This window comes from Mustela putorius, unplaced genomic scaffold (assembly GCF_011764305.1).
Source record: "Mustela putorius furo isolate JIRA1106 unplaced genomic scaffold, ASM1176430v1.1 tig00000198_pilon_pilon_pilon, whole genome shotgun sequence".
In the NCBI taxonomy this organism is placed as follows: domain Eukaryota; kingdom Metazoa; phylum Chordata; class Mammalia; order Carnivora; family Mustelidae; genus Mustela; species Mustela putorius.
The window spans coordinates 1366403-1394400 of record NW_025421311.1 but is presented as its reverse complement, the minus strand read 5'-3'; the positions used below and the strand labels follow the sequence as shown (position 1 = coordinate 1394400).

The following is a 27998-nucleotide window of genomic DNA, read 5'->3' as shown; positions in this document are numbered from 1 at the left end:
TTCCAGCTATAACATAAGGTCGTCACGGGATGTGACGTCCAGTGCCGGGAACACAGTCGGTAATGTTCTAATAATGCCGTATGGTTGCAGGTGGAAATGAGAGGCGGCACCGAGACCTACTGTGCTGAGCAGGTTATAATGCACGCAAGTGCCACACCACGATGTTGTGTACCTGAAACTAATGTAATACGCAAGTCAACTACAGTTCAGTAACAAGATAAATAAATATAAAAGGAAAATGAAGCCTGGACCCAAAAAACAGACACCACAGAGCTAAGCAGTTTAGAAACACAGCTCTGGTTGGCGTCCTGGTGGAGGGGACGTTGCTAAGACTGAATGAAGTGCCCCCAGGATGGCTGCAGGGACAGGAACCCAGAGGGGGACCATGCCGTCCTGGATGCACGCAGGACAGTCCAGTTGGGGGGGATCCAATGGATTCAAGAAAAACCCACCAACCAACCAGGAAAAAAAAAGAAAAGAAAAGAAAAAGAGAAAGAAAAAAGAGACAGCACTTGGATAAAATCAAAATAACAGAGTGTTTGTAGAAGTAAGTGGCCAAGAGTGTCCAATCCTCAGCTTGTGGTCCCAGACAGGCAAATCCAACAGGATTTCCAGAGAGTGCCACACCTCCCCCTCAAGTCATGTTCGTCCCTGCTATCCCGCCGGTGACACACACAATGACCAGAAAACAGGCGACCCTCAGATGCCCTCACACAGAAACATTCTGCCTGATGACAAGCTTCTGTTATGGCCACGAACGTCTACACCGCTGATCCTCAGCCAGCTCCACGTGCACGGCTACTGTCCTCCTGTTTCCTTTTCTTATTGAATACATTACACTGTGGGTTTTGTGTGTTTTAAAGGGAGCTTCTCTTTCTGTCACCCTCCACCACCCCCCCGCCCAGCACACCTGAGCGTTCCAGCGCTTGTGCTCTCTGTCGAGCTGACTGATGAGAACTTGGGCGGCCTGGATTGTCTCCTGCGCTCTGCTCACTTCAGCTTCCAGTTTGGCGGCTTCTGACGTCCTGCTCTGGAATCTGTGACAACAGTAGCATCAGTTAAAGGCAAAGGGACGTGAGAGGGATTTGACTGAATGATCCTTAGGAAAGTGAGCTTTTGTCTAAGAATGTAGTTAACGGTAATACTGATAGTAATCATGTTCAAGATTATCGCCCACAGAGCAGACACACCAGTGCGCGGATCTGCACACAAACTTCACGTGACGTTCAGGGCCCGGGAAGTCAGGCCCCATCGGCTGCTTCAGTTTTCCATCGTCCAAACCTCACGTCAGCCTCGAAAGGACAAACACGCTATCCTCTACCTGCTTCTTCAGGATGTGCCACGTGCCTGGAACCCTTCTAGCCCCTTTCTTACCCCTTCCTCGCCTGCATTCTAACTCCTTCAAATATCTACCTATAAAAAATATAAATAAAAGTTTAAAAATCATTTCAAATATCCAACCCAATACATATATATTTTCCCAATGTGCCCATTTGCCCAGGTTTATAACTGCCCTTTCTAATTATTTTCCTTAAAAAATGCTTGTACAAGGGCGCCTGGGTGGCTCAGTGGTTTGGCTGCTGCCTTCGGCTCAGGTCATGATCTCAGGGTCCTGGGATCGAGTCCCGCATCAGGCTCTCTGCTCAGCAGGGAGCCTGCTTCCTCCTCTCTCTCTGCCTTCCTCTCTGCCTACTTGTGATCTCTCTCTGTCAAATAAATAAATAAAATCTTAAAAAAAAAAATGCTTGTACAAGGTTGTTGTTTTATGAAACGAAACAGTAACATTCCAGCTGACTACCTAGTCCTTCAACAAATACGTAAGTACTTAGAAAATGCCCAGGATTGTGCGAGGCATGAGAAACAAAACAATAAGCAGCAACGAAAAAGCAGATCATGTAATCCTCAGAACAGGCCTGTCTGAACAGGTGGCGTCACGGGTGCCCCCCGGAAGCAGCAGGGGTGTGTAGTGCACAGATGGGCGCATCAGACGCCACGCTCCATGGACTTGCAGTGCGCACCTTGTGGCCTCTCCGAGTGCCCAGCACCTTCTTCACTATACAAAGGAGCCAGACTTGGCTTTCCAGTATGGTGGCCGCCAGCCCTATGTGGCTACTTAAATCTAAATTAAGAGTAAACAATATATGAAATTCAATTACTCTTCCGTCCTACTGCCCGCACTTCAAGGGCTAGTGGCTACCGTACTGGAGAGTGTGGGCTAGAGAGCCTCCCGGCCCCTCATCAGGCTCCACGCATGGCTCTGCTCAAGGCCGGGAAGCAGAGACCACACGTACCCAGCTCAGCAGCTCAGGCTGTGCACAAGGTTCTGCCGTAGGCACTCGCTGAGTTAAGCTAACTTGCATGTTTCTGTATAAGTTGCACTAAAATGACAAATGTCTCAATTCTGTCAAGTTAGAATTATAAAATTGATAGAACACACTTATTTTTCAACTATTTCTTTCTTCGGTCCTATACAAGAATGTAAGATTGTCACTCACAACCTAGGGTCGGTTAAACCTTAATTAAGGATCAAGTAAACGGCTATTAACTAGCATTGACTTATTCTTAATAGTGACTCTAACCTGGAAAATGCCATTCCATTTTACTTAAAATTCAAATTCTGAAGGTTTTTTTTTAAATCATCCTCCCACAATACTGACAGGATGGTGCCGTGATTAACAACAGGGACTTTAGGGAGTGAGATAGTCTATGATCCACTGCCAGCTTTGTCGGTGACTGACTGTCCAAGCCAGGCGCACACACCTTCCCCACGTGCAGAATGAAAGCATATCCCCTCCTCAGGTTTATGTGAGTTACTAACGATGACACATACGTAAAGTGTCCAGGACAACAGCCAACACACGGCTGCCACCTACAAATGACCCAGTAAATACTGGACACCTGGCTGAAGAGTAAGCACAGGCTCTCAGCATATGACACTGCAAGGAAAAAGTACGTTTCTCGTGCTTCTCCAATTACACCCAGAAAAAAATGATGAAGTTTCTTTCCTTATCTATAACATCAAAAAAATTCAGAAATACTGAAAACACTGGATGTATGGGTCTAAGATTTCTTTTCTGGTTTTTCTTTTCTCTTCAAGTAAATATATATAAGCATAAACAAGATGATTATTTCCTGTGTGGAGAAAATAAATAATAGTTTTCAGTCTGATGGGTCTCTTTCTTGGTACAGTAATCTATATTTCTTCCATAAAAAAGGAAGGAAAATGGAACACATCACTTAAAAAAAGGTTTGTATTTAGAAAAGTTTGAGTCTTACAAAACTAAAAGCAATGATAACATAACATCGTATTTAATCACATCTTCTCCCACTTCCCAATTTTTAAGTGCAATCTTGCATGAGGGAACATGTTTTTAAACACTCAGAAGAACAAAGCTAAAAGGACAGAACAGTCTCTTACGAGACCCTGCGCATCAGGCAGGTTGCAGGTCACGGGAGGCAGTCTGGAGAGCACGGCAATGCGGACGCCAGCGTTAAGTACTGTGCCCGTGACCCCCTGCATCCCAGCCCTCCGCCCGGGGCCCCAGTGCTCAGGAGCAGACACAGGGACAGCTCCCCGACTGCAAATACACTTGTTCCTATTCCAAGTCACTGCTGAAAAAAGGAAAACCTTCAGTATTATTTCAAGTGCTTCCCGACTTGAAAGTGATAAATCACTAAAGGAAGTGAAAATAATGATTATAAGATTTTCAAAACTAAAACATTAGTTGAGGTATGTTTTCAAATATCCAAAATGCATTCTTTTTTCAAAATACATTTTAAACTTAACTTACTTCTCTTTGAGATCTGATACTTTCTGGCCAACAGAATTTAGAAGCTCCTCTAGTTTCCTTTTTCTGTCTTCAGTTTTCTTCAAATTTCTAAGATATAATTATATAAGTTACTCTATTTTATATATCAATAACAGCAGAAACAGCCTCTTCTATCCCTTCCAAAGCCCTACCAAAATGAAACCAAGGGAGCGGAAAAAAAAAAAAAAGGTATTCATGTGCAAAGATAAAGAGAATGAAAGAGAAAAGGACCTCAATGGAGTAGCTTTAATAAAATTTTGAAAAGTGGGGGCGCCTGGGTGGCTCAGTGGGTTAAGCCTCTGCCTTCAGCTCAGGTCATGATCCCAGGGTCCTGGGATCGAGCCCCGCGTTGGGCTCTCTCTGCTCAGCAGGGAACACGCTTCCTTTCATTTCTTTCTCTGCCTGCCTCTCTGCCTACCTGTGATCTCTGTCAAATAAATAAAATCTTAAAAAAAATTTTTTTTGAAAGATGGTTAAGTGACATAATGGAATGCAAAAACCAAAAGTTCAGGGGCTGCAGGAAGAAAAGCCAAAGAAGAATGCCAAATGCTGGGGAACAGGGACAGCAGAGCCTCTGAGGGTGACAGAGCTGAACACAGAGAGTCTTCCAATAGCTGGTATCATCAACCCGTCAACCCCAGACCCCCTCCCACATGAGAAGGGACCATCCTCTTAACTCATCCCTGACAGTCGGGCTTAGAACCCTCACCCCCTGCCCCACACCCCGGGCAGAGAGTAGGAAGACTCTTCCAGAGAAGATGACTAGGCTCACCCCCTCCCTGCAAAAATGCCACACTGCTGAGACGGAAACGACCCGCCCCCAGTGCTGCGCATGCGCTTCGCACAGCCACCTAAAGGACTTCTCAGAACAGAGTGCAAGGCCTCGCACCCAGCACCCCCAGTGCCTCTGACTCAATGTGGACAGAGCTCAAAGGGGGCGATCTTCCCAACTTCCCAGGGGACGCTGATGCTGCCATTCTGGGGGTCTCGCTTGGAGAACTACTGTAATAGAATAAGGCCTTCGAAACCGTGAGATTAAACTACTGCTCGCCTAATGTCATACACCCAGCCCAGTCACTGGTCAGACACAGCAGCAACACCCGTAACTTCAGATGGGCAAGATGTCACAACGTTTTTCGACCTACATACCCTTTCTACTGTGGAGGATGTGTTCCAGAAAAATGAAGGACTACCCTAAGAAAGAGTAGGACCCGAAACAAAAGAACACAATCAGAAACGAGAGGAAGGGAACCTTGGTGAAGAGAAGTGTCAAGACAGCAGCTGTGAGTCGCAGGCCTGGGGGGACGGCCCACACAGAGCAGGACAGGAGGCTCCGGGGGAGAACAGAAAGGAAGAACACATACCACACAGAGGTTCTGAATGTGGGTGAGCTTCTGTTTTAAGGCTGTGGGTAAATATGTGGTATGTCCATACAAATCATAGTTAACTTTAACAAGGAGGAAATTAAAAAAAACAAAAAGATGTGCAAGAAAGGAAACATACCCCTAAGATACAGTATGTCTCAGCTGTGAAAAATACTTACTCTAAATCAGGGTAAAACCTGACATTATCCATTACACAAAAATATGTGACAAATTAACCCATATATATATAATATAATATATAATATATATATTATATATATGTGTGTGTGTGTATGTATGTATGTGTACACACACATACCCACATATATATAAAACACACACACACATATATATACACACACACCACATGTATATATATCCCGCACATATATATAACCCACATATACTTCACATAAGTATAATGAGAAAAAGCAGCTCGGGTGGCTAACAACCTCCTCGTCCAGGGTAAGAGGAAATGAGGTCACACGTATATCAGGTGAGAATGTAACTTGTCTCTTGTTCTGCGCTAGAACCAACGCTGACTTGGGCAACACCACCAGCTAAAGCAGTGAGCCCCAAAGTAAATGTGAAACTGTCCCCCTACCTGCCCAGACCATGTTTTGTGAATTATATATAACACATTTCCTCGAACTTGGAAGGAAAACACAAATCAAAAAACCCTAACTTTCCGAAACCTACTTTTTTTTTTGTACCACAGTAGAATTCATTCACAGAATGTTAGCTCTCTGTGAAAGAACTTGCACCAATTATCCTCCCAACAACATAGTAATGGCAGAGGGGAAAAATGAGTTGGTTCTGCTCTCTACCTTCTTTTAATTGCTTTTTCTTTTGGTCTGACATTGAATTTTATTTAACTGATTCACGTTACATGTTTTGATGCTGTCAGCTATCTTTTTAGATATAAACAAGACATAAAACATAAACAAACCCCAATAATTAAGTCATTAAGTTGTGGCAATTAAGCAACAGTCAGACTTCTCTCTACCAGCTCTCACTCACGATTCGAGCCCCGCCTGCTCGGCTTCCAGCGGCCGGATGCGCTCCAGGACATGGGAGTACTGAACGTTGGCTTTAACCCACGCGGCCAGAGGGGCGGCCGCCGTGCTGGCTCGCTTTGCATTCTGGAAAATGCAGCACAAGTTAGCCAGCACCCTAATGTCATTTCAAATAAAAGCAAAGGTAATTCTAGTCTATTTTACCTAAGCATTTAATAATTTATCCCCCCCAATGAAGTTTTTGGTTGACAGTTAAAATAACAATAATGTGAATTATTATTTTCATTAAGATAACCTTGAACTTCTGCTTCAAAATGAATGTTTTTGAGCCACATAGATATTTAATATAATGATATTTTATCAATACCAGCACTCCATTAGCTATGTTTGTAATGAACACATGTCTGTCCACAACGATGACCAAGCATCGGTTCTTCCTCTTCTGGCCCCGAGACACATCTTTACTGGATAAAAGCAACTCTGAAACCAGGTTACCAGTGTCAGAGATGCTGCACATGACACTTTGAATAAAAGGTCTTAAAAAAATACCAGAATCCTGGAAATCAAACTATTCACTAAAATGAGATGCAAGTACTGTAGGGCTGAGTATCTGTCATTATACGACAAATATGCAGGAAGGAAGAAAGAGAAACAGACCAGGCAAGTTCGAAGTCAAGACATGACAGAGGACTTCCAGCAGGTCAGAAGGTTCAACAGCACACAGGACACTAACGGCGCTCCCCAGCCCCAGCCCGGCGTCCTGCCCCCCATCTGCAGTCAAGCCTTCTGACACAGAATCCCTACGGCTTATCTTTTTTTTTTTTCCACTTTTAATTTTTAGACAGTGTAAATAATCAGTAATGAAAAGTCATCACATTCCAACAAGCAGAACATTATGCAGTGTGGGAAGGGAACAGATAGCACAGCTGTTAAAAATTACCTTTGAATCAAAAGATCCCTTATTTGTATAAAGAAGTTCTTCAACGCTCTCTCTTATTTCCTTTGGAATATTTCGTGCATCAAAAGTTGCTATGTCTTCTCTTACACCTCTTTTTGCAAGGAAACTAGAATCAAAACATTACTTCAAATGAGGCTACACAAAGTCTGTCACTTCTGACAGGAACACGGATTTACGTCCCGGCTTATTTATGGGGCCCTGCCCTCACCCCTTCCGCCCTGGTCTCACTCTGCCAAGAGTGCAAGCGTCTGAGAACAGGGACGATGCTCTCCCCTCAGTAAATCACAGGCAACACAGTGCTCTGTGCTGGTGCTGGCCAAAGAAATGACCACATTTACTGAGATTTCTTCAGGATCTCAGGCATTCCTTTCTCCCTCTGTGGACACTCATGTCACTTATTCTGGAGAAAAGAAAATGTTAGATCTTGGCAGAGGATCACATGCAGTATCTTGAAATATTATAGCCAAGTGTGGAACTAGAGAACTAATGAGGCACAGCTCAAGAAACAATATAAGAAATATTTAAAAATATTAACAAGGGGCACCTGGCTGGCTCAGTCCGTTACTGCTAATCCGGGGAGTGACTGCTAATCCGGGGAGTGTGGGCTCGAGCCCCCTGTACGTTGTAGACATGACTTAAAAATAAAGTCTAAATAAATGAATCAACCAATCAATGTGCATTTCACTAGTGAAATAACAACATTTTTTACAAATTCAAGAACTTACCTTTTCATGCTCACCCAAGACGTGTCGAAGATACCCATCAACCTTAAAACACCCTCTAGGATATCTCTGATGACATCGGGCGGCATGCGCAGTGAGCGAATCTCTGAAAGAGACTCGGGCTTAATGTTTCCAACAGCTAGTTTAGCTTCATTGACTAGAGGCTAAAAAGACAAAGACCACTTTTTATTTTCAAAAAACATATGTAAAAGTCACTAACTCTAGAAGTTATTGCATATTTGTCATTTTATTAAAAACAACTCGACTTATTAATACCCTTTCTCTTCAAACATCAAAATGCCTTGAAACACACAAAATACAAAATCTTCACATTCGTGCCACCATGACTGTAGGAGTTTAATTTAGAAAAATCCAATTTGTTTTGAGACAATTTGCCATTTTCAAGAAGCTCCTTACATTCTACAACCAGCTGGCTGATAACTTAGTAAGGAACCAAAAAAGGGGCCCAAGAGTTTGACTTAATTCCCCTACAGCACATTTTTCTCCTAGACGAACACCATGGTTCAGGGAAGATACAGATAGTCTCTGATGACCTTCCTTCTCCCCGCAGACCTCCCCAACCCCTTCTCCTCTGTGAAAACTCTCTTCTCCTGGTCGACAGCTAGGCCAAGCTGCTAACACCACTAGGACTCCTAGACACAGTTGGGAGTCAGACCCGGCTCAAACCACATGTCCACTGGAGCTCACCTGCACTTCTTTTAATTCATCGTCAATTTTGTTTTTTCTTTCTTCAATTTTAACAACTTCTTCGGCAATTTTGTGCTTCAGTCTTTCAAGCTCTGTCTTTTGCTCACTAGCATCCTATGGGAATATTTAAATGGCATTCCAATTAATTTTCATGCACTCAGTATTTTAAAGCATTATATCAAAAATATAAGTTATCTTAAAATAACATTTTCTATTAAATATTTTTCTAATGTTAATTGACATGAGAGTTTCTAAAATGCCTGGGAAATGAATGCTATAATTTACTATACGTTTATTATCAGGAAGTTTCAACGCTTTATTTGTTGTTAATTTTTCTGAAGAGCAAAGCAATAAATGCTTTTATATAAAAATCAAGCAACTCAGAATTGCAGAACTGAGAAAATTATCCTAAGACACATGTAACACTTGCAATGAATGATCCAGATGTTAGTACTACTATGCTCATCTCATACATGAAAAAATTGAAAATAAAATCTTCTATAATTCTAACAGCAAAGACTAACAATCCTGAGAGACTAGAGAATATTAAAACTTTGTGTTTCCATACTTTACTGTAGACAAAAGTTGAAATTGTGACAAATAATACGATGGTAAATAAATCAACAAAAACCAGTACAGAGTCCAACACTAAATTATATACTGGTGCCAGGTGTTTTTGGCCGTGCAAACATCCAGAATCCCGCATACATAAAGATGATGATTGTGCCTGATTCCATCTGGTTTGTCGATGCTTACTGAAAAACCAGAGAGGAAATTTTGTGAGGAAACTGTTCAAGAGCCCTCACAATGGTTCTCAGCTACATTCTAATCACTCGGGGAGCTTCAACACCAACCCCTGGTGCTCTGTTGCCAAAATATATTAAAATAGTTCATCTGGGTGCAGTGAGGGCCCAGAAATATCTAAAGACGAAGGTGGTTTCAATCTGGAGCCAAAGTCGAGAATCAGGGCCCTGGCCCGCCCCTCTGCAGTCTCCCTGTCAGCCCCCTTGCCCAGCAGGCCCATAGGTGCTCGGCTGCCCACCTTCCAGTCCCCACCAGCGCCCTCAGGTGGGCGCTCCCGTTCTCCACCGCACATGGACACTCCCTCAAGGGCCCAGCTCACATGCTGCTTCTTTTCTTAACCTGCTCCACCAACTGGAAGTTACCCCTCCTCGAGATTTCATGGTATTGAATTTGTACTTTCCTTATGTCACAAACCCGGAGCTGCAAGCTTTGGAAGTTCACACGGTTTTACATTTAGCTGTCTCTCCAGACTGGACTTCGAAATAAAATGATGAACCAAAATGTCTGCTTCTTATAACTAAGCAAAATTGCTGACTTACAAGATACATGGCCACTCTCCTGCATCTCAGCTAGACAATACCACTAGTTACAGTTGTAGAAAACCCATCTGCAAGCGGCCCGACCAGAGAGCGGCCCAGCCATCCCCGTGTGACCACGGCCCACGGCTCACCGGGTGCACACACTGCTCAACGGCCTCCTTTCGTAGACAACATCACCCTTCTCACAGACTTCGCGGGTTTCCTATCTCAAATTACTCCAGAGGTAAGTATGTGACAGGTATTTTTAATAATAAAAATGGCTGTCTGCTTTACATAAATATTTGTATTGTTCCCAAAATACCTTGAGGAAAAAGTGATGCTCAAGTTTTACAGCATGAAAATTACACTTGACTTTCTATTACATTGCTGACCAGGTCAGGTACTCGATAAAATCCTAGAAACACTTGAGTCTGTGCGTAACCATCACGTATCTGGAAATGTTGCCACTTTGGGGAGTTTCCCAGGTGCCAATGGAACTCTTCAGGCATATCAGGGGAAATCCTGATTCTGTTATTTGAGTCAGTCTAGACAACCCTCCTGTAAAGCTCACAGTCCCTGAGAACCCTCAGATCTCCAGTGAAGATGACCAAACTTACAAAGAAAGCTTCTCTTGTGAATAAGAATAAAACAATCAAGTATGAAAAATACCCAAGAAAACACAGCTGGGAAACAGAAGATCCCAGCAAGTATCCCCCAAGGCCTAACGCATCAATGAAAGAGACCGACAAAAGGGACGTGTGAAGCTAACGACCCTCCTGAGAGATACCATCACAGCAGGAATGAAACACCCATGAGAAGAATTAGAAAACGGGCAATTTTTAAAAGAAGTAGAGCAAAAAGAGGAGGACAAAGTTGAGGAAGCATAGGAACATTAGAGATGCAGAAGGGGAAGCCCACAGTCCAAGTACTGAGCATCCTGGAGAGGGAAGACAGAGACATGGAGGGAGGGAAGTCCCGACCCCACACGGCAGGGAGCCTTCCTGGGAACGGGGAGGGAAGAGTCCCGGGGGAGAAGCCACACGTGTCCAACACAGTGAACAGAAGTAAACCTAAGCCACGGCAGATCGCGTCACCTGCAGAACAACAACTTCCACAAAGTCTTGAGACAGAAAAAAGAAAACGATGACCTGCAAAGCACTGGAACAAAACGGAGCGTGGAGTGTTCCCATTACGACAAGAGAAGCTGGAAGGAAACAGAGCAGCACATTCTATGTCTGGAAGGAAGGGATCGTGCTTCTGGATGACTGACCATGTCGAGCATCTCTTCGAGCACTTACTGACCCTTCCTATGTCCTCTATCCCACGGGCACCTTCAAATCTGTTGCCCTTTTTAAAATTAGACTTTTTGTTTTATTGTTGTGTTCTAATGGTTTCTGTATATTCTGGATGCAAGTCAGTTATCAGATTTTTGTTTTGTAAATTTCTCCCAGTCTGTGACTTGCTTTTTAATTTTCTTCAGAACGTATTTCACAGAGAAGTTTTTAATTTCGACATGGTCCAATTTCCTCAACTTTTTTTCTTCTCCTATTTTGGTGTTCCAACTATAAACTCTTTGTTTCACCCAGCATCATAAACATTTCTCCTGTTTTCTTCCAAAGTTTTTAATTTTATGCTGTACGTTTAGATTTATGATCCATATTCAGTTAATTTTTGTTCAAGTTTAAGGTAAAGGTCTTGTTTATTTTTCCCTATGTGGATATTCAAATACCATTTTTTTAAAAGACTGTCTTTTCCCCCATTTTTTGGCATTTTGAATAAAATCAATAAAATGCACGTTAGCCTGTTTCTGAACTTCCTAATGTTACAGTGACCTGCTTGACCACCATGACACCATATCACACGGCCTAGATAACTGCAGCTCAAGAATAAGTCTCCTTTGTTTAATATTATCTATTTATTTAGAGAGAGCAGGCAAGCATGACAGAGAGCACAAGCAGGGGGAGCAGCGGAGGGAGAAGGAGAGGCAGACTCCCCATGAGCTGGGAGCCTGATGTGGGGCTCGATCTCAGGACCTGGAGATCAACACCTGAGCCAAAGGCAGAGGCTTTAACCCACTGAGCCCCCCAGGTGCCCCTCAATAGTAAGTCTTTAAGTCATAACTTTCCAAACTTACTATTTTGTGAGTTTTTGTGCCCCTTCGTTCTATTGGGATTTATACATTAGTCTATTAAATACTAAAGTTAATTTAAATAAAAGAGGCATTAGACTTGCAGTAAGGTTAACAGTCATGACATGAAGATGGAGAAACATATCTGAGACGTAACCGAGGAGGTACACTTACAGAACTGAGAGATTCGTGAAAGGAAGGACTGAGAGAACGGAAGTCTAATATAATCTGGAAATTCTGTCTTGAACAATTAGCTATGTTGCCGACAACGCAGGGAACAACAGTGCTGGCGAGGCTGTGGAGAAAGGGGAACCTCCTACACTGTTGGTGAGAATGCGAGCTAGTGCAGCCACTCTGGGAAACAGCATGGAGGTGCCTCAGAAAGTTAAAAAATAGAGCTACCCTATGACCCAGCAATCATATTACTGAGTATTTACCTGAAGAAGATGAAAACACTAATTCAGAGGGATACGGGCACCCTGATGTTACAGCAGCATTATCTACAACAGCCGGCCTACAGAAGCAGCCCAAGCATCCATCAGCGGATGATCAGATAAAGGAGACAGGGACATAATGCAGACACCACAGAATGTGACCCAGCCATGATGCTCACAGACCCCTAGTAAGACGCGCCCAGCAGATGACTGGGGATGTGAGTCTGCAGCCCAGATGACACAGGAGGGCTGAGGATGAGGGGGCGGATGAGGTGGTGGTCAGCACAGAGGCGTGGCCACAGCCGCAGGGGAGGACATGCGGACCGGCACCTGCGTGGAGAATACCGACAGAGAACTCTCCCCTGAAGGGTTTGACAAAGGAAAGGCAATGGCAAGAAGCGGAGAGAATCAGAACACTAAAACACCATGAAAGTGTAAGTAAATGAATAAAGACTTGTTTTGTAAATCTTGAGATTATTAAAGACAGGAGAAAAAAACCTTTGAAGCCTTAAGGGGATAATTTAAGAAAAGAAAATAATAAATAAAAGTTAATACCAACTTAACTAGCAGAGGATAAGCAAAGCTGCTTACCAACAAATTCAAACCAACTTGAAATGTTCCTGTATTTATAAGGTTTGGGTAGGTCAGCAGATGGCGAATTGAGAAGAACAGAGCTATGATTTTAAACATGGGCAAATACTCTGCTTTTCCGCCAAAGCTCAAGTCCCTAACACGGGCGGTGGGACTCAGCACAGACGGGGAACACTTCTTCAAGCCCGGTGAGTAGACACGTGGACCCTCGCGCGGCAGCGGGCACGTGTCCCCGGCAGCGGCCCACCTGCATGGACGCGGTGATCTCCTGCAGGGCGGCATCTGCCTCGTCCTGCTTCGTCTTCAGCAGCGCGCTCTGCCCCCCTGCTCGCCTGCTCAGCTCGTCCACAAGTGCTTTAGCTTCGTTCAGCTTAGACACACCAGCCTGCAGCAGTCAAAGTGGCATAAAGAAAGGTATTTTATACACTCTCTCTTGATAAATGGATAAAGATGGGGGATATATACATCCAACGGAATGTTCTTATGTTCGAGAAAGAATTGAGGCAATCTTTCAGAAGGAAAGAATCCAGGGAAAACGTGTACACACAAATGTTAGCAAGTGGGCTGGGGCTGTCCGCGCTGGTCATGGCAACAACTCACTCAGCCGCGTGCCCAGTAAGCTGAGGCACAGAAGACAAACAGCTCTAAGTGGCACATGTTTGAGAGCTGCAAGACCAGGGTTTTCCCCACTGAACTGCTGAGACAGAAAACAGAATGCAAGGAAAGACTCAGCAAACCTTCTCCACTTCTCAGGCTCCCTGAGTACGTAAAAGGCCTCGTGGGTGGGCCTCGGACCCTGTGCTGGCCGTTACAGCACCCCATCCCACGACCCATGAGTCATCCAGGCAAGGAAAATATGCCCCCTCTGCAGTAGGAGTTAGGGGTTGGTCACCTAACAAGTGAGAGGATTCGGAGAGACAGTAACCGCAAAAAGCATCATAGCCAACACACACCAAGCACCCAGCACAGAAGACAGCAGCCTGCTGGCTCTTCATCTAACCCACTCACACCCAACAGACCCCATTAAGTCACAGGTCAGCAAGTTTAAGTAGTTTACCCACAGCAGCACAGAGAACTGAAGCAAAAGAATGACCTTCTAAGTATAGTTAGAGGCTTGCTCTGAATTAGACAGAGGCGTGAGAGGATGGTCAGTTAGGAAAGACCCTAGTTTACGACACTAACAGAGAGACACGAGGACTCTAGAGAGCACATGCTCTCAGACAACTTCCGAAGCCAGCATTTAAGTTGAAGCTCTGTAACTACAGAAATGTAGAAAGACAACTGTTCAGAATGTACAGATAAAAGTATTATTTTATAAGGTATTATTTCATTTTAAAGGTGACTCTAAAGCCTAATCTCAGATACTGTAAAGTACAATGGCTGGAGGTGACCGATACAGCACCTGCAGATGACTTTGTCTTTTCAACAGCTCGTTCTTCTTGCTGCTACTGATGGCAGAATACACGCGCAGGAAGGTCATATACCGGCTTGGTGTCGCACCATGTGCTTTACAAGACTCATGGATTAATAAAAATGACTTTAGAAAATCGGGATCAACTGGAAAGAGAAAACAAAATGATATGATATATACATGATCCGTCACGAAGGAGAGAAACTCATCTCAACTCTATTCCATACCAGATACTTCCATCTACAGAACTATAAACACGAGGCATCATCTTTGCATAAAGGTACATCAATTCACAGTTCCTATGTTCCTAATGTATTTGAGTTACTTAATTTCAGTGCTGTCTGTCCACTGTGACATGTTTGCTCTGAACACTTTTATCACTGCAAGAAAGAGAAAATTACAGGCTGTCACAGCACATCAGTTAGTTGGAATAACAGAACATGTAATCCAGGAACAAACATGGCAAAAGCTGCTTGTGGAAGAGAGACACCAAAGCAAGGAACACAGATCCATTGTCGTTTGACACAGGGCAAAACAGAACCTCCAAACCAAAACAGGAAGAGTCAGTTCACGCAGGATGAACACATCCGTTACTAAACACATTAGCTTCCTCTCATCGCCTCATACCGTGCTCTTTCACATTCTCTGCCTTGGTTAGTAAAGGCAACTTCTCATTGCTATTCTAAGCCAGAACCCTGAGAAATGTCCTCATGTCCTCCTTCCTCATGGCTGCAGCCTTTGGGTCATCAGGCCCCCCCCCTAGAACGCCGCTGGGTACCCCCTGTCCATTCCTTCCTCTTGGATTCCTGCAGTGGCCTTGCACAGGGCTCTGATCGCCTTCGATTTCTCCCTACATCCCGCTAGTTTCCAGTAACTGAGGAAAAGGATGGACACAGACACTCGTGTTTCTACAGTAAGATTCTGGCTACATCTCTGCTAACATCTCTCCAGGACCTTAGATCACCCACAAGTCAGAACCCGAATTCCTCAGGGCGATACGGGAGGCCTGTCATTCCCAGAGCCGCCTGCCCTCCCTTCATCTCTTACTCTACCTCTCACACATCCACGTCTCAGCCGTTGGGCTGTTCACAGATCCCGTAAAGCAGCTGCTGGGTTTCTCAGTGCCTTGTCCGTCCTAGTCGGTCTTCCCCAAACTGCCCCCATTTGCCGTGTCCATTTGCCGTAACACTGCCAGTACGTCCCCTCACTCTCAGAGTCACTCCATATCCTACCATCGCTCACCTCACTGGTCCAGAGTTTACGTTGATAGAGAACACAACTCCTGCTACACTCCATTACACTAGAGCTCCCAAGGCACCTCCAGTATCCAGCCCCATGCTTCAGGCAAAACAAGTTCAATAACTAACTGGTGACTGGATCATTAGATAAGCAAATTAATGAAGTGCTACGATACTAAAAAGGACTACATTCAAAACGAACTGGGAACTGGCAAAACTAATCAGAGTAGAGCTGAGAAAATATGACGTCCACACTCAAAGAGCACCATAAACCTTTTCATGTATGAGCTGCATGCTGTGACCTATCTCAGCAAAAAGTGAAAACTAATAGAAAAGTTTAGCCTTCCAGCTAAAGACACCCAAGCAAGTAGCACATCCAATCATCTGGGCAAAGTGTAATTGTTTAACTTCTTAGATGTAAACAATAGTTAAGGAGTTAGGTCCCATATAAAATGACATAAACATGAGTTTATAAACATAGCTTGAGTTTCGTTTTCATCAAAAGAAATCTTTGTTAGGGACACCTGGGGGCACGGTCTGTTGAACATCTGACTCTTCGTTTCTGCTCAGTTCGTGATGTCAGTCAGGGATGGAGGCCCACGTTGGGCTCTGCCCTCGGTATGGACTCTGCTGGGAATTCTCTCCCTCTCGCCCTCTGCCCCTTCCCATCTACTCTCTCAAATAAATAAATAAACCTTTTTTAAAAGAAAGCTTTATGTTAGTTTATCATTGTTCAAATTTATCATCGCTGTGAACCTTTAATGAATCTGTAACATCAGAAAATGGCAAGTCTTTCACAAAGTCAGTTTCATCAAAATACTACCTGAGGTTTTTTTTTCTTCTTTCCTTTTTTTGTCGCTATATTTTTCTTCACCATCTGTTTCACCGAACAACATTTCAGGGATCTAAAACAGAAAGAGCATTTCTTCAAACATCATCTCAGTATGATAAAGTTTAGATAAACCCAATATCAAGATTAAGAATTTTTTAAAAAAATGCTTTTCTTCTAGGTTTCTTACCAGACTCAGAGAAATAATGAATATATGCATCTTCAGAGATATCATTTCCTAGATAAAATTTTGACATACATCAACCACCAGTTGATTGCGAATGACTGACAACCTCACCTGAAAATGACTAGACCATGTGAAATGAAGGAAATCCGTTTAGACTGAATTAGGAAATAATCACAAATGCTATTTAAAATCATAAAATATGAAAAATAAAGTTTTATTTGGCATCAGGGCATAAAGGGATAGTAAGGATTCTGAGTTTTCCTAAATAAGAAAGAACTAAAAGAAAATAATTCCACAACTGGTAATTAACAATTTCATAACTGATAATCCTAAAAACTATCTGTTGTCAAGCTACTGCTAAGATTTTGCCACACCACCACTGATAAGACCAAGTTTCATAAACACATCATTATGATGATGGAAAGTGTGATAATCCAGAGGCTCCCGGGTGGCTCAGTGGGTTAACACTCTGCTCAGGTCATGATCCCAGGGTCTTGGGATGGAGCCCCACATTGGGGTTCCCTGTTCAGTGGGGAGCCTGCTGCTCCCTCTGCCCCAGCCCCACTTGTGCTCTCTCTTTCTTGCTGTCTCTCTGTGAAACAAATAAATAAAAAAATCTAAAAAAAAATTTTTTTTAAGTTTTAGAGAAAGAAGCTATCAGTTTCCTGGGAAGAAAATTACAGTAGCAGAGCGCTGACATTTCTGTGACAGGAAGCCCAGCACGTCCAGGCGTGCGGATCAAAGACTCATTTCCTCGATCTCCCAGAGTAAACGCAGCATCACAAAAAAGGCCCTTAACTGACGAAGAATTTGAGAGCACCATGGTTCACAACCAGAGAGTACAGTTTTTTCCTTAAACATTTTCACTGATTTTGCCAAAAACCTAGAGCCTCTGGGAGAATACTTTATATTTATCCTTTCAAATCAACAGAAATTTTTTCATAGGAAACTTGCTTTCTTTAAACTAGTCTGTCCTGGGGCGCCTGGGTGGCTCAGGCGGTTAAACTAGTCCGTCCTTCTGTCAACCGGCCGGGCCGTGTAAGCGTCTCACAAGACGTGCGCACACCAACATGTCCCGCTGCGCATGTTACACACGTACAACTTCACGTATCAGTCCACGTGTCCTTACGTACAGTCCCATCAGTGACGCTGGGTGACAAGACCATGGACTACCCCTAAACAACGCCCCCGTCTGCAAAGCATTCCTGGCTGGACTGGCCCACGCTGGCCTCTACCTCCAGGTCCCCTCAGAGGTAAGAATGGCATATGAGCTCCAGTAACTCCCATTCACAGCCTCCCCTCTCCGTTCCTTCAACTCCTCCCTCCTGTCAGCTTCCCCACCACCTTCTCCTCAGCCAATCCCGCCCCACCCCAAAGGCTCGGACCCTGAGACCGTGTCACTAACAACCCCTGGACACATTCCGCCGACTCACTGGCAAGTATCCCGGTGGGCCCAGCCCGCCCCCTTCGTGAGGTCAATAACCCTCAGGCTCCAGCGAGACCCGCGCTCTAGGAGCCTGAGCGTCACCGCGCTGTCATTCGCCATCTTCCTATTAGAGCTCGCAAGTCCCTGGCCCTCGCACGTGGGGTCACACTCGAGTAACAGACCCCAGTGCGGGCCAAGGGCAAGCGAGTGCCCACGGCAGGCCTGCACCGGTGAGCGTGCAGGTGACTGAGGGACACACACGCTACGCTGACTGGCCTGGTGGCCGACTCATGCCAACCCTTGGGCCACCCGGCCCTCGCGCCCCCTTCTCCGCAGCCTCCCGCTGTCGCTCGTGCAGACTGCCCTGCAGGCCTTCCTTCCTCCCTTCAGGACGCTACCAGCTCTTCCCTGGGCTTTTCTCTCAGCTCCTCACCTTCCTTTCACTGAGAAAACAGAAACAACCAGAAGACTGCCCAACTCTTCCCAATGGCACCCCTGCTGGAGCCGGGCCCCGGACTCTGCCTTCTTCACTGCAAAGGCCCATGCCCGGTCCTCTCACGTGTGCACTAGACCCGCACGCTGTCTGCTCCGCAGGGACATGGCTCCACAACGCTTCTGCCTTCCATAAACTTCTGCCTCCTTGTGAGCATTCCCAGCAGCACAAAACATGCAACAGTCTGTCTCATCTCAGAAGCTTAAAAAAGCAAGCTATTATTTTCACCCACTCCTTTCCTACTGACCCATTTCTCTCTTTCCACTTAACAACAAAACGCCTCCCGAGAGGGGACCACACTCACTCTCGCCAGGCCCTTCTCCTTGTTTCTGAAACCCACCCCAAGGTGGCAGCTCTTAACTGAAGCTGCTTCGTCAGCCTCCCCCTCTCCTCCGTGCAGCGACAGGCGACAGCTCCCAGGCCCCCTGTGTTTGCGTGTGCCCCCCGAAATGCAGCATGTGCTCGCCTTCCTGCTCCTCCGCTCTCCCTCCTGCTTCGCCACAGCAGCCCCTTCTCCGTAGCCCTTGCTGTTCCCGCCTTCCCGCGTCAACCTCAGCGTCTTGAAGAGCCCAGTTCAGACCGCAGTCCGGGGCTCTCTGCACCCTGCAGCCAACGCTCATTCCTTGGGGCTATCATTCATTCTCATAACAGAAAATACCACCTCTACGCTGACAATTCCCACTTTTTTATCCCGGACGCCTGACCTTTCCTTCCCCTGCACTCCGGACTGCTGCATCCGGAAGCCTTCTCCGCCCTGCAGCTGGGAGGTCAGACATCGCGTAACGAACGCGTCTACACCTGGAAGCCTCATGTCCTCCCATCAAAATGCTCTTCTCAGTCCCCCGTTCTCCACACTCAGTCACTCCATCCTTCAGGACTGAAGCCAGCATCCTCGGCAGTACCCCAGGGTCCTCCCCTCCTTTTACACCTTAGTGCCGTCTGGCAGCAGCTTCAGTTGTCTCTACAGGAAAACGTCTTCCGAATCTTACCCCTTCTTACAGCCTCTCCCACTCCGTCCCTAATGCACGCCATCCCTCACCCTTGCTGGATTACTGCAGCAGCTTTGTCACTAATGTGACCCCGGCCTTCGAGAGTCTATTTGCAACCTAGAAGCCAGAGTCATCCCATTAAGACATGAGAACGATGTGTCAAAACCTCCAAAGGCTCCCTTCCCGGTTTCCAGGGAAAGCTGAAGTCCTGAGAATGGCTCCCAAGCACCATCCTGACTGCTGACCTCGTCCTTCCCTGACCTCGTCTCCAACTCCTCTCCCTCCAAACCACTCGCTAACCGCTGAATGGGCTTCCGCTGACCCCCCGAATCACCAGGCAGGCTGTCCTCTCATCGATCCCCCCAAACCATGTCAACTCCCTGAGGCAGGACTTCTGCCCGCATTTTCTCTCCTATGACCCTAACACAGAGAACAGAGACACACCTTAGAGACCCGATAATTACTTCTTAAGGAAGCTGCTCATTTGTGTGAGCTCATTTGTGTCCTTTTCCTATCCTTTATCTAACTGCTGCAATCTAACTTAATATCATCTCATCTGTAAAACCTTATCTCTTATCCCAAATTACACTCCTCCTCTGACTCATGATAGGCCGCAGTTTGTACCCCTACTACACAAGAATGAAGAAATGAATGATGGAGAATATAAGTATTATTCAAAGAGACAAAGCTGACAAGTATAATTTCTCAAACAAAACTATGGCAAAGGCTTCTAGTTAGGATGGCACAAAGGGTTCACACTTCACACACATCCCTCTCCCAAAACTTAGCACCGCAATGATAGTTTTTGTTTTAAAGATTTGATTTTTTTTTTAATTTAAAAAAATGGCTTAAATTACTGCTGCGATGTTTTCAGCATAGGCTAGCTAATGAAAGGATAACATTTTTCAAGTACAGTAAGTACCTCCGTTGTCCTTAAGAACATACTCTTCAACATGAAGTCCGACTCTCAAACACATCACACAAGAGCACAAAGGAAAAAGAGGGGTTTTCAAACATGTATGTTCAGTGCCACAATTACGTAATATAACAAACGCCAAAAATGTCAGGAAAATCTGTAACTTTAAAAAGAAAATATGCTGGTTTGCATTTCCATGCTTAGAGGTTAAACTTACTTTCCTCATGCTGCTGTCTGACCAACCCTCCATCCACAAGACCTGGCATTTCTTATGCAAAGCTGGGTTACTCTCACAGTTGATGATGAAATTTAAATTTGTAGAATCCATTATCAAGACTATATGCAAATTTTGTTGAATTCCTAAAAAAATAAATTATTATGGGCATTAAAACAATAATAACTGGGGATATCTGTATGTGGTCTGCTTTTATGAGTTTAAAATTTCTAAAATGAAATGGCAGGAGCCATTAAGCAGTATTACAGTTACGATTTTTGTTTTTGTTAAAAAACACCTGTGTGTGTATGTGTGTATGCATGCTAAGAGAACAGATCCAGAAGGAACTCCTGAAGAAGGCAAGTGTGTGTACCACATTGCTGCTTCATATGTTACTTTTCAAAGGTGATACTGGATTCTACCTTACAGTGTTTCTTTTAAGGATTTTGGCTTCAATATTCAAAGCAACTGATATTCAATATCAGTTTCATATTCAAATATTCAAAGCAAACTGATCTCCAATTTTCTTTCAGGAGAAATTATTTTTCCTGTTTCAATATCAATGTTATTTTCCCTTCATGAAAAGGAATTTGGAAACTCTGCTTCATTTTCTTTGTTCTGAAACTGGGTCAAAAAGCACCAGGATGACCTGTGTCTCAGAACTGCGGTAGCGTTTCCTTGTGAACTTGAAGGAGAGGGAAGGGCGGTAGCTCTTCATCCAGTTTCTCTGTTTCAATAAGAAACGTCCTTTCGGGGACAGAGTAGAGCTAAGCATAGCAGTGCCTTACCCCCACGTCTTCAATGGGGCTACACACACAGCACATAAAACTGCTTTCGGGAGGCACTTGGGTGGCTCAGTGGGTTAAGCCTCTGCCTTCGGCTCAGGTCGTGATCCTAGGGTCCTGGGATCGAGCCCCACATCCGGCTCTCTGCTCAGCAAGGAGCCTGCTTCCCTTCCTCTCTCTCTGCCTGCCTCTCTGCCTACTTGTGATCTCTGTCAAATAAATAAATGAAATCTTTAAAAAAAAAAAAACTGCTTTCAGGGCTCAAAGAAAGTTGGTAAGCTAGAGAAAACTAGAGAGTCTGGCAAAATGTAAACAGTTCAGTAATTTTCTAAGAAAGGAGATTCTAAACACTGGCTTTACCACAGAGAAACAGAAGCACTGAAGTAAATGTTCCAAGGGAGACTGAAACACTTTCACCTTTCCCTTTTGCTAAAATTTTGCTGACACGCTTTTACTAAAGATTAGCTTTTCTAAAAGTACCATATTAAAAAAAAAAGTGTAAATTACCAAACAGACCGAAGATTTAAGATACCTTTGCAACCTAATCAGAAAAATATGGCAAACTGGGACGCCTGGGTGGCTCAGTTGGTTAAGCAGCTGCCTTCGGCTCAGGTCATGATCCCAGGGTCCTGGGATTGAGTCCCACATCGGGCTCCTTGCTCGGCAGGGAGCCTGCTTCTCCCTCTGCTTCTGCCTGACTCTCTGTCTGCCTGTACTCGCTCGCTCGCTCTCCCTCTGTCTCTGACAAATAAATAAAATCTTAAAAAAAAAAAAAAAAAAAGACTTTGATTAAAAAAAAAAAAAAAGAAAATATGGCAAACTAAATGTTATTTATTGCACATGAGCCAGAGTCTAAATTGATGAATTCAGTAGTCACTTACTATATGTGAAGTAATTGAAGACGGGCCCGAAAAAGCCATCCTGCGAAGCCTCATCTTTGAGAGGCAACAGCAAAGGCTCTAATTCTTCCAGGGTATAGAGTCCAGGAACTTCACCTACGGAACACGGCACTTCTCGTGAATTTTAGCTGTGTTATCCCAGTTCAAGCACATTCAAACACATCCACAACACTTCTTCTACTTTGCTATCCATCTGCCCTTATTTGGGCTGTTTCAAAAATACACAACCCTATCGCCTCTCGATTACTCACAAATCTCCCTCTGTTGTCTTCACGTGCTAAAACTCAAACCCCTGTACAGCCGTCCAAGGCACTGGGCCACCTAGCTGTCCGGTTCTTCTCCACTCCTCCCAGACGAGACCTTGTACCTGAGCTTCAGTGAGCTTCTCTGTGTCCCATAAAGATAATGAAATACTCCTCTTCCCGGAATTTATACGCACAGTCTTCCTCTGGCCTTTACCTTCCGCCCCAAGCTACTGTGTGTCCTAGGAGACACTGCTGTGCTGACTTCCTGGGTGCTGGGGTGAGCACTCTCTCTCTCCCACCTCTAAACATGTTACTGCTCAGCATGTATCATGTCACATAATCATGGAGAAGTGTTTTCCTTTCCTCCCACATTAGATTCTGAGTTTCCAAAGGACAGATATTTAGTCACATTCAATATTAACCTCAGAACATCCTCAGCAAAGTATTCCAGAGAAACAAATAAATATTTATTAGATGGATGGATGAATGAATGAATGAACCCATACTAGAAACCAAAACTAGCCCAGGGCCTGCTACAAGGCAAGAGAATGACGAAAGGCAAATCACACTGGATTACGACCACAAGTGTTGATGGGGGACTGAACTATGTCTTACTCACCACTGTGAGTCCAGTATTCAGAACTGGGCCTGGCACATAACAGGTGTCTAATAAACAATTATTAAGGCAATATATTTCAAGTTTGCAAGAAACAGTAAATTAAGTGAAAGCCCTTTTGCTACACATCCTATGTTCACGCAGGGCCTGTCCCTGCCTCACCCCGAGCATCGCCCAGGCCCGACTCAGCTGCCAGCCGTGCCCCGTCCACCAAGCTCATCCACGTCCAAACACGCGCACACACAAACCTGTTCTGTCTTTCTCTCACTTTCAGCCCTAACAAGACACTTCCGATGCCTTAACTTTAGCAATGAAACCTAGCTCTACATACATATGATCCACTCTGGCAAATAAGACTTTGAAATAGAAAAAAAATAGAAAAAAGAGACAAAGGCCTATTTTCCCTGAAAGTATTTTTCAAATACTTTTTTTGCTACAAATGTTGCTAAAATTTGATTTTTATCATTACAACTTGATAATAAAGACCAGTTTATCTTAAAACAAAAACAACTAGTGTATCGATGCTTATATGGATGTTTGCTTTCACAAACAAAACAAAACAAAAATCTGTCTCTCTGCCAGGACAGTTTCAGCCCTAAGGACCAGGCCTCCACCTAGTGATGACTGAAGGCTACGCAGGGACACACACAGACACACACACATGCACAAAGGCAGTCCTTTGAGCAGCTCCCAAGCCCACATAGCCTCACTATGGCCAGGCCCCTGCAGACCTCGGGCCAGGGACTGGCCCTCCGGCTGCTCACTAGAGCCCAGCCAGCAGTCACGTGCGCACCCAAGTGAGGATGCCGCGTGCCCTAAGCTCTACGTGTTCTTCAACCAGAGCTGTGACATCCTGAAGAGAAGACCATTTCCTTTCAGAGCCTACCTTTTGCATGACACAAAACAAGCATTAACCAAAAACTGGGTCCAACACACACATCATGGAAACTAGCTTTTAACAAGGTTTATGTTGCACTTAAATAACAAAACAATTCTGGTCCAAGTTTGAAACTAAGCTACCTCCAACCAATTTGAACAGTGACGACTCCTAATGACTTTTGAATAAATGTCCTAAGTTCTTCATAGAGGAAGACATACAGGAAATTGCAGGTCTCCTCTCCAGGAAATCACGAACACAGGTGACTCGAGACGACAAGAGCAGACTGTGATCTGGGAAACAGACGCCCCAGATGTGAGAATCTCTCTGCACTTACATGTCCACATTTAGGCCACTATTCAACCATTCCACTAGCAATGGACAGCGAGGTCCTATCACATTTTTATTATAAATTATCCTATATATTTCCCTGCATACTAAATCTACCATTTCTGTAGGTGAAATTTCTACACATAATAGAGCTGCTGTATTAAAGGGTACGGTACATTGTTTTTAAACTACACTGGCTGATAACTTTCCCAAAACACTGTAACAGATAATGGTCCCACCAAAAATATGTGAGAGGGCCAGTTCTTCAGACATTCACCAACATTAATGATCATTTTTGGCGGCACCTGGGTGGCTCGGTCTGTCTATGGCTCAGGTCAGGTCATGATCCCAGGTCCTGGGATCGAGTCCCACATCGGGCTCCCCGCTAGGCAGGAGCCTACTTCTCCCTCTCCCTCTCCTTCTGCTGCTCCCCTGCTTGTGCGCTCTCTCTCCCTTTCAAATAAGTAAATAAAATCTTTTAAAGATAATAATAACAATCATGTTCATGAAGTTATTCAATCTCCTGGTTTCATAAAAATGGGCTTTCTCAATTCTCCAGCTGCAAACATGTTTCACCCCACGTCCCCTTAGTAAAATCCCTACTGCATGTGCTCAGAAACACAATTTTACACAAGGCTACATGACCCGAATAATTTTCACATTATTACTCCTCTTTCCTTGGAAGAGAAATCATGCACTTGCCTGAAGACAGAAGGCTATTGATCATCTCCAGAAAGGTGGGGTGGACGAACTGGTGGTCCTCGAGCAGGAGGACCACCTGCTGGGTGTCGATCCCTGCCAGGTGCAGCACCTGCAGTGACAAGAGCCATCCTCACACCGGGGTCACGTGCGCGGCCAACTCTAAAACCACCGTTCTTGATGCAAAGAACATCTTTCTGTTCCCTTCCCCCTCTCTCTTCCTTTCATCATCAACATGAAAATCACACTTCAGCCGTGTAGTGCAGCAAGTGAATCAAGTCCAGGAACAAACGCGTGGGGAAACAGTAATACGATTTCACAGCTAGGACAGATGATCGTGTTTAAATACACCCCCTGTGTCCCATATAAACTCTGTCCTATTATCTTCCACATCCTCCAAAACTCTCATAAGCCAGCATGCCTGAGAGCCAGGATTCCTAAAAAGAATCCTTTTCCTATCTGTACATAAAAATACAGTTTTCTAATAACCACGGGGAAAATAATCATTGAAATTAAAGACTATGTTGTATTATTAAAGACATAATGGTCTGTGAGGGCTTTTGGAGTAACAAGTCATTGTGATTTAAAACCAAATGCAGTAAAGGATTTGAGGCACTCACATGTTTGAGATCATTTTTGAACTGCTTCAGTGCATACCCTCGGGAAATCTTCGGAGAGAACAGCACAGCTCCGTGCATATGACTGACCAGGGAAGTGATGGTCCGCCGGCCAACGCCACTGCGTCCAGCCAGGAGGAGGGAGCCCCCAGGGAAGCTCAGCACTCGGTCGATTCGAGACATATACTCCAGCACTTCTTGGAAAAGTAAAATATCTAAACTCTGGTTATCTCGTCCATAATGGATCAGGCCCTTTTAAAACAATCACAAAGAACATTTTATCATTAGTATATGCCCTGACACATAACAAAATGTGATCTAGAGTTGGGTTATACTTTTGATGCACTCTGGAAAAGGGGTTCAGTGACGGGGTGTCCTCTCAGGCGCCACAGCCTCCCCAGGCATCCACCTTTTCTATGAAAAATCTTGCAATGCCAAAAACATTCAGGAGCTCACAGTGATCAGACACCTGCTGGCATCACTGACACAATGAGTTAAACGTAGTGAGATACAGCAGATTAGTTACAAAACCTTCAAGAACTCTCCAGCTGTCTTAGTGGCCTCACATCAGACCAGCCTGCACAGATCACAAGAACTAATCTTGGGACTCTCGTTGGTTTGCACCATGGTGGAATGACTCCAAACGCACGTGCGGGCTGCCCCCGGTATCTGAAGGACACCAGACTTCACATACTTAGCAACTTCTAACATCCCCAAACTTTGCAATATCCATCCTACACATAGTACGAACTTCTCTGGATATAAAATCCACACTCACTTCCAAAGCAAATACTGATTTTAAATCATCATATATAAGTGTTTCTCCTTCTTTATTATAATTTCACAAAAAACAAAGAACAGAACACGTCTCTAGGGCAGTGCCCCTCAGTTGCAGTGACCAGCAGCATCAGCATCACCTGAGGGCCCATGAGAAATGTGCAATGAGACTTCCTCAGGTTGGGACCCAAGGGGCAGGGTAGTTCCTGGTTCTCTAAGTGATTCTAATGCCTGCTGAACTTGGACACCATTGCTCTAGGATGATTTTACAATTACTATTAAACCTCATCAGTTATACCAACATCAGACACATTCTGCTAATAGGTACCTTGGCCATCTTACCCACATCCGGGTCTATGCGGGCATTCAGTTAGATCTGCCGCAGCTGACTGTATTCTACAAGAACCGGCTTGGTCTGGTGACTAATCTCTGTCTGCCTCGAAAATGTTACAATAAATATTTCTTAAATGACTAGAATGATAACCAAATGCCAATTCAACCTCGTGATTCAGATTATAACTTTCTCTTTTAAGATTTATTTACTTATCTGAAAGAGAGAGAGAGACCGCACACACGCACATGGGATCGTGCTAATGGGGGGAGGAAGGAGAAGAGGAAGCAGGCCCCCCACCGACAAAGAGCCCAAGCAGGTCTCAATCTCAGGACCCAGAGCCGAAGGCAGACGCTTCACCCCCTGAGCCACCCAAGCGCCCCAGATTATACCTTTCTAATAACATCCTTGAGGTCTGCAGAATTCAGTTTTCCAAGGGGTTTCCCATGAGGAGGCAGTGGCTGTCTTGGGGCCACTCTTGTTCCGGAGTTGTGTCGCGCTCCCCATGTAACATAGAAACTGTCTGGAGAAACAAAAAGTGTTTTTGGTTTTGTATGTGTTACCTGTAATGGCAGCACCAGGAAATACATTGCTCACTAAATTTTATTTTTCAGTTAATCTATCCAAGATCATCCCCTAAAAGTGGAAGTAAGTTACTCCACAGTGCCTGACGAGATAGTCAAGTCAGCTAAGACACAAAGGATGTCAAACTGTCCCTGACCAGGAATGGCTGTGTCCCTGCTCCAGCCCTGACCCCCACGACCTCTCCCCAAATGAAGTGCCTTCCTCCTAATGCTCCCCACGCCTCTTCTTTTTGCTCTTTCTCCCTACTTCTCACCCCTTCTCCACAACCTCCATACGAAATGGGCAGCTGAAACGAACGTAAAGCTCTTGTTGAGAAAGAACACAGATTGATAAATACCATCAAGAGCCTTAATTCTAAAATAAAGGAAAAATTAAATGAATTTTAATTAGAAAACAAAAACCACTTCCCCTTAAGTTTGTCTCCAGCAGCAGCCTGTGAGCACACGAGGGAAATCTGCTGACTGCCCCGCAGAACCTTTCCC

The 27998-nt window shown here is 44.6% G+C and overlaps 1 protein-coding gene across 4 annotated transcripts in view; it reads right to left on the bottom strand.

Moving 5' to 3' along the window:
• The window catches only part of DYNC2H1 (dynein cytoplasmic 2 heavy chain 1), a 256629-nt gene that overhangs the window by 155125 nt on the left and 73506 nt on the right, over positions 1-27998 (bottom strand). For all 4 annotated transcript variants that reach the window (XM_045077504.1, XM_045077505.1, XM_045077507.1 and 1 more), the window contains exons 48-61: positions 27324-27454; positions 25827-26075; positions 25210-25318; positions 22422-22535; positions 20759-20901; positions 16525-16606; positions 14455-14609; positions 13300-13437; positions 8578-8691; positions 7873-8033; positions 7130-7253; positions 6194-6315; positions 3792-3878; positions 911-1037 (exon numbers count right to left, since the gene is read on the bottom strand). In XM_045077504.1, the coding sequence (XP_044933439.1) occupies positions 911-1037; positions 3792-3878; positions 6194-6315; positions 7130-7253; positions 7873-8033; positions 8578-8691; positions 13300-13437; positions 14455-14609; positions 16525-16606; positions 20759-20901; positions 22422-22535; positions 25210-25318; positions 25827-26075; positions 27324-27454 (1856 nt within the window). The remainder of the gene's footprint in view (positions 1-910; positions 1038-3791; positions 3879-6193; positions 6316-7129; positions 7254-7872; positions 8034-8577; positions 8692-13299; positions 13438-14454; positions 14610-16524; positions 16607-20758; positions 20902-22421; positions 22536-25209; positions 25319-25826; positions 26076-27323; positions 27455-27998) is intronic.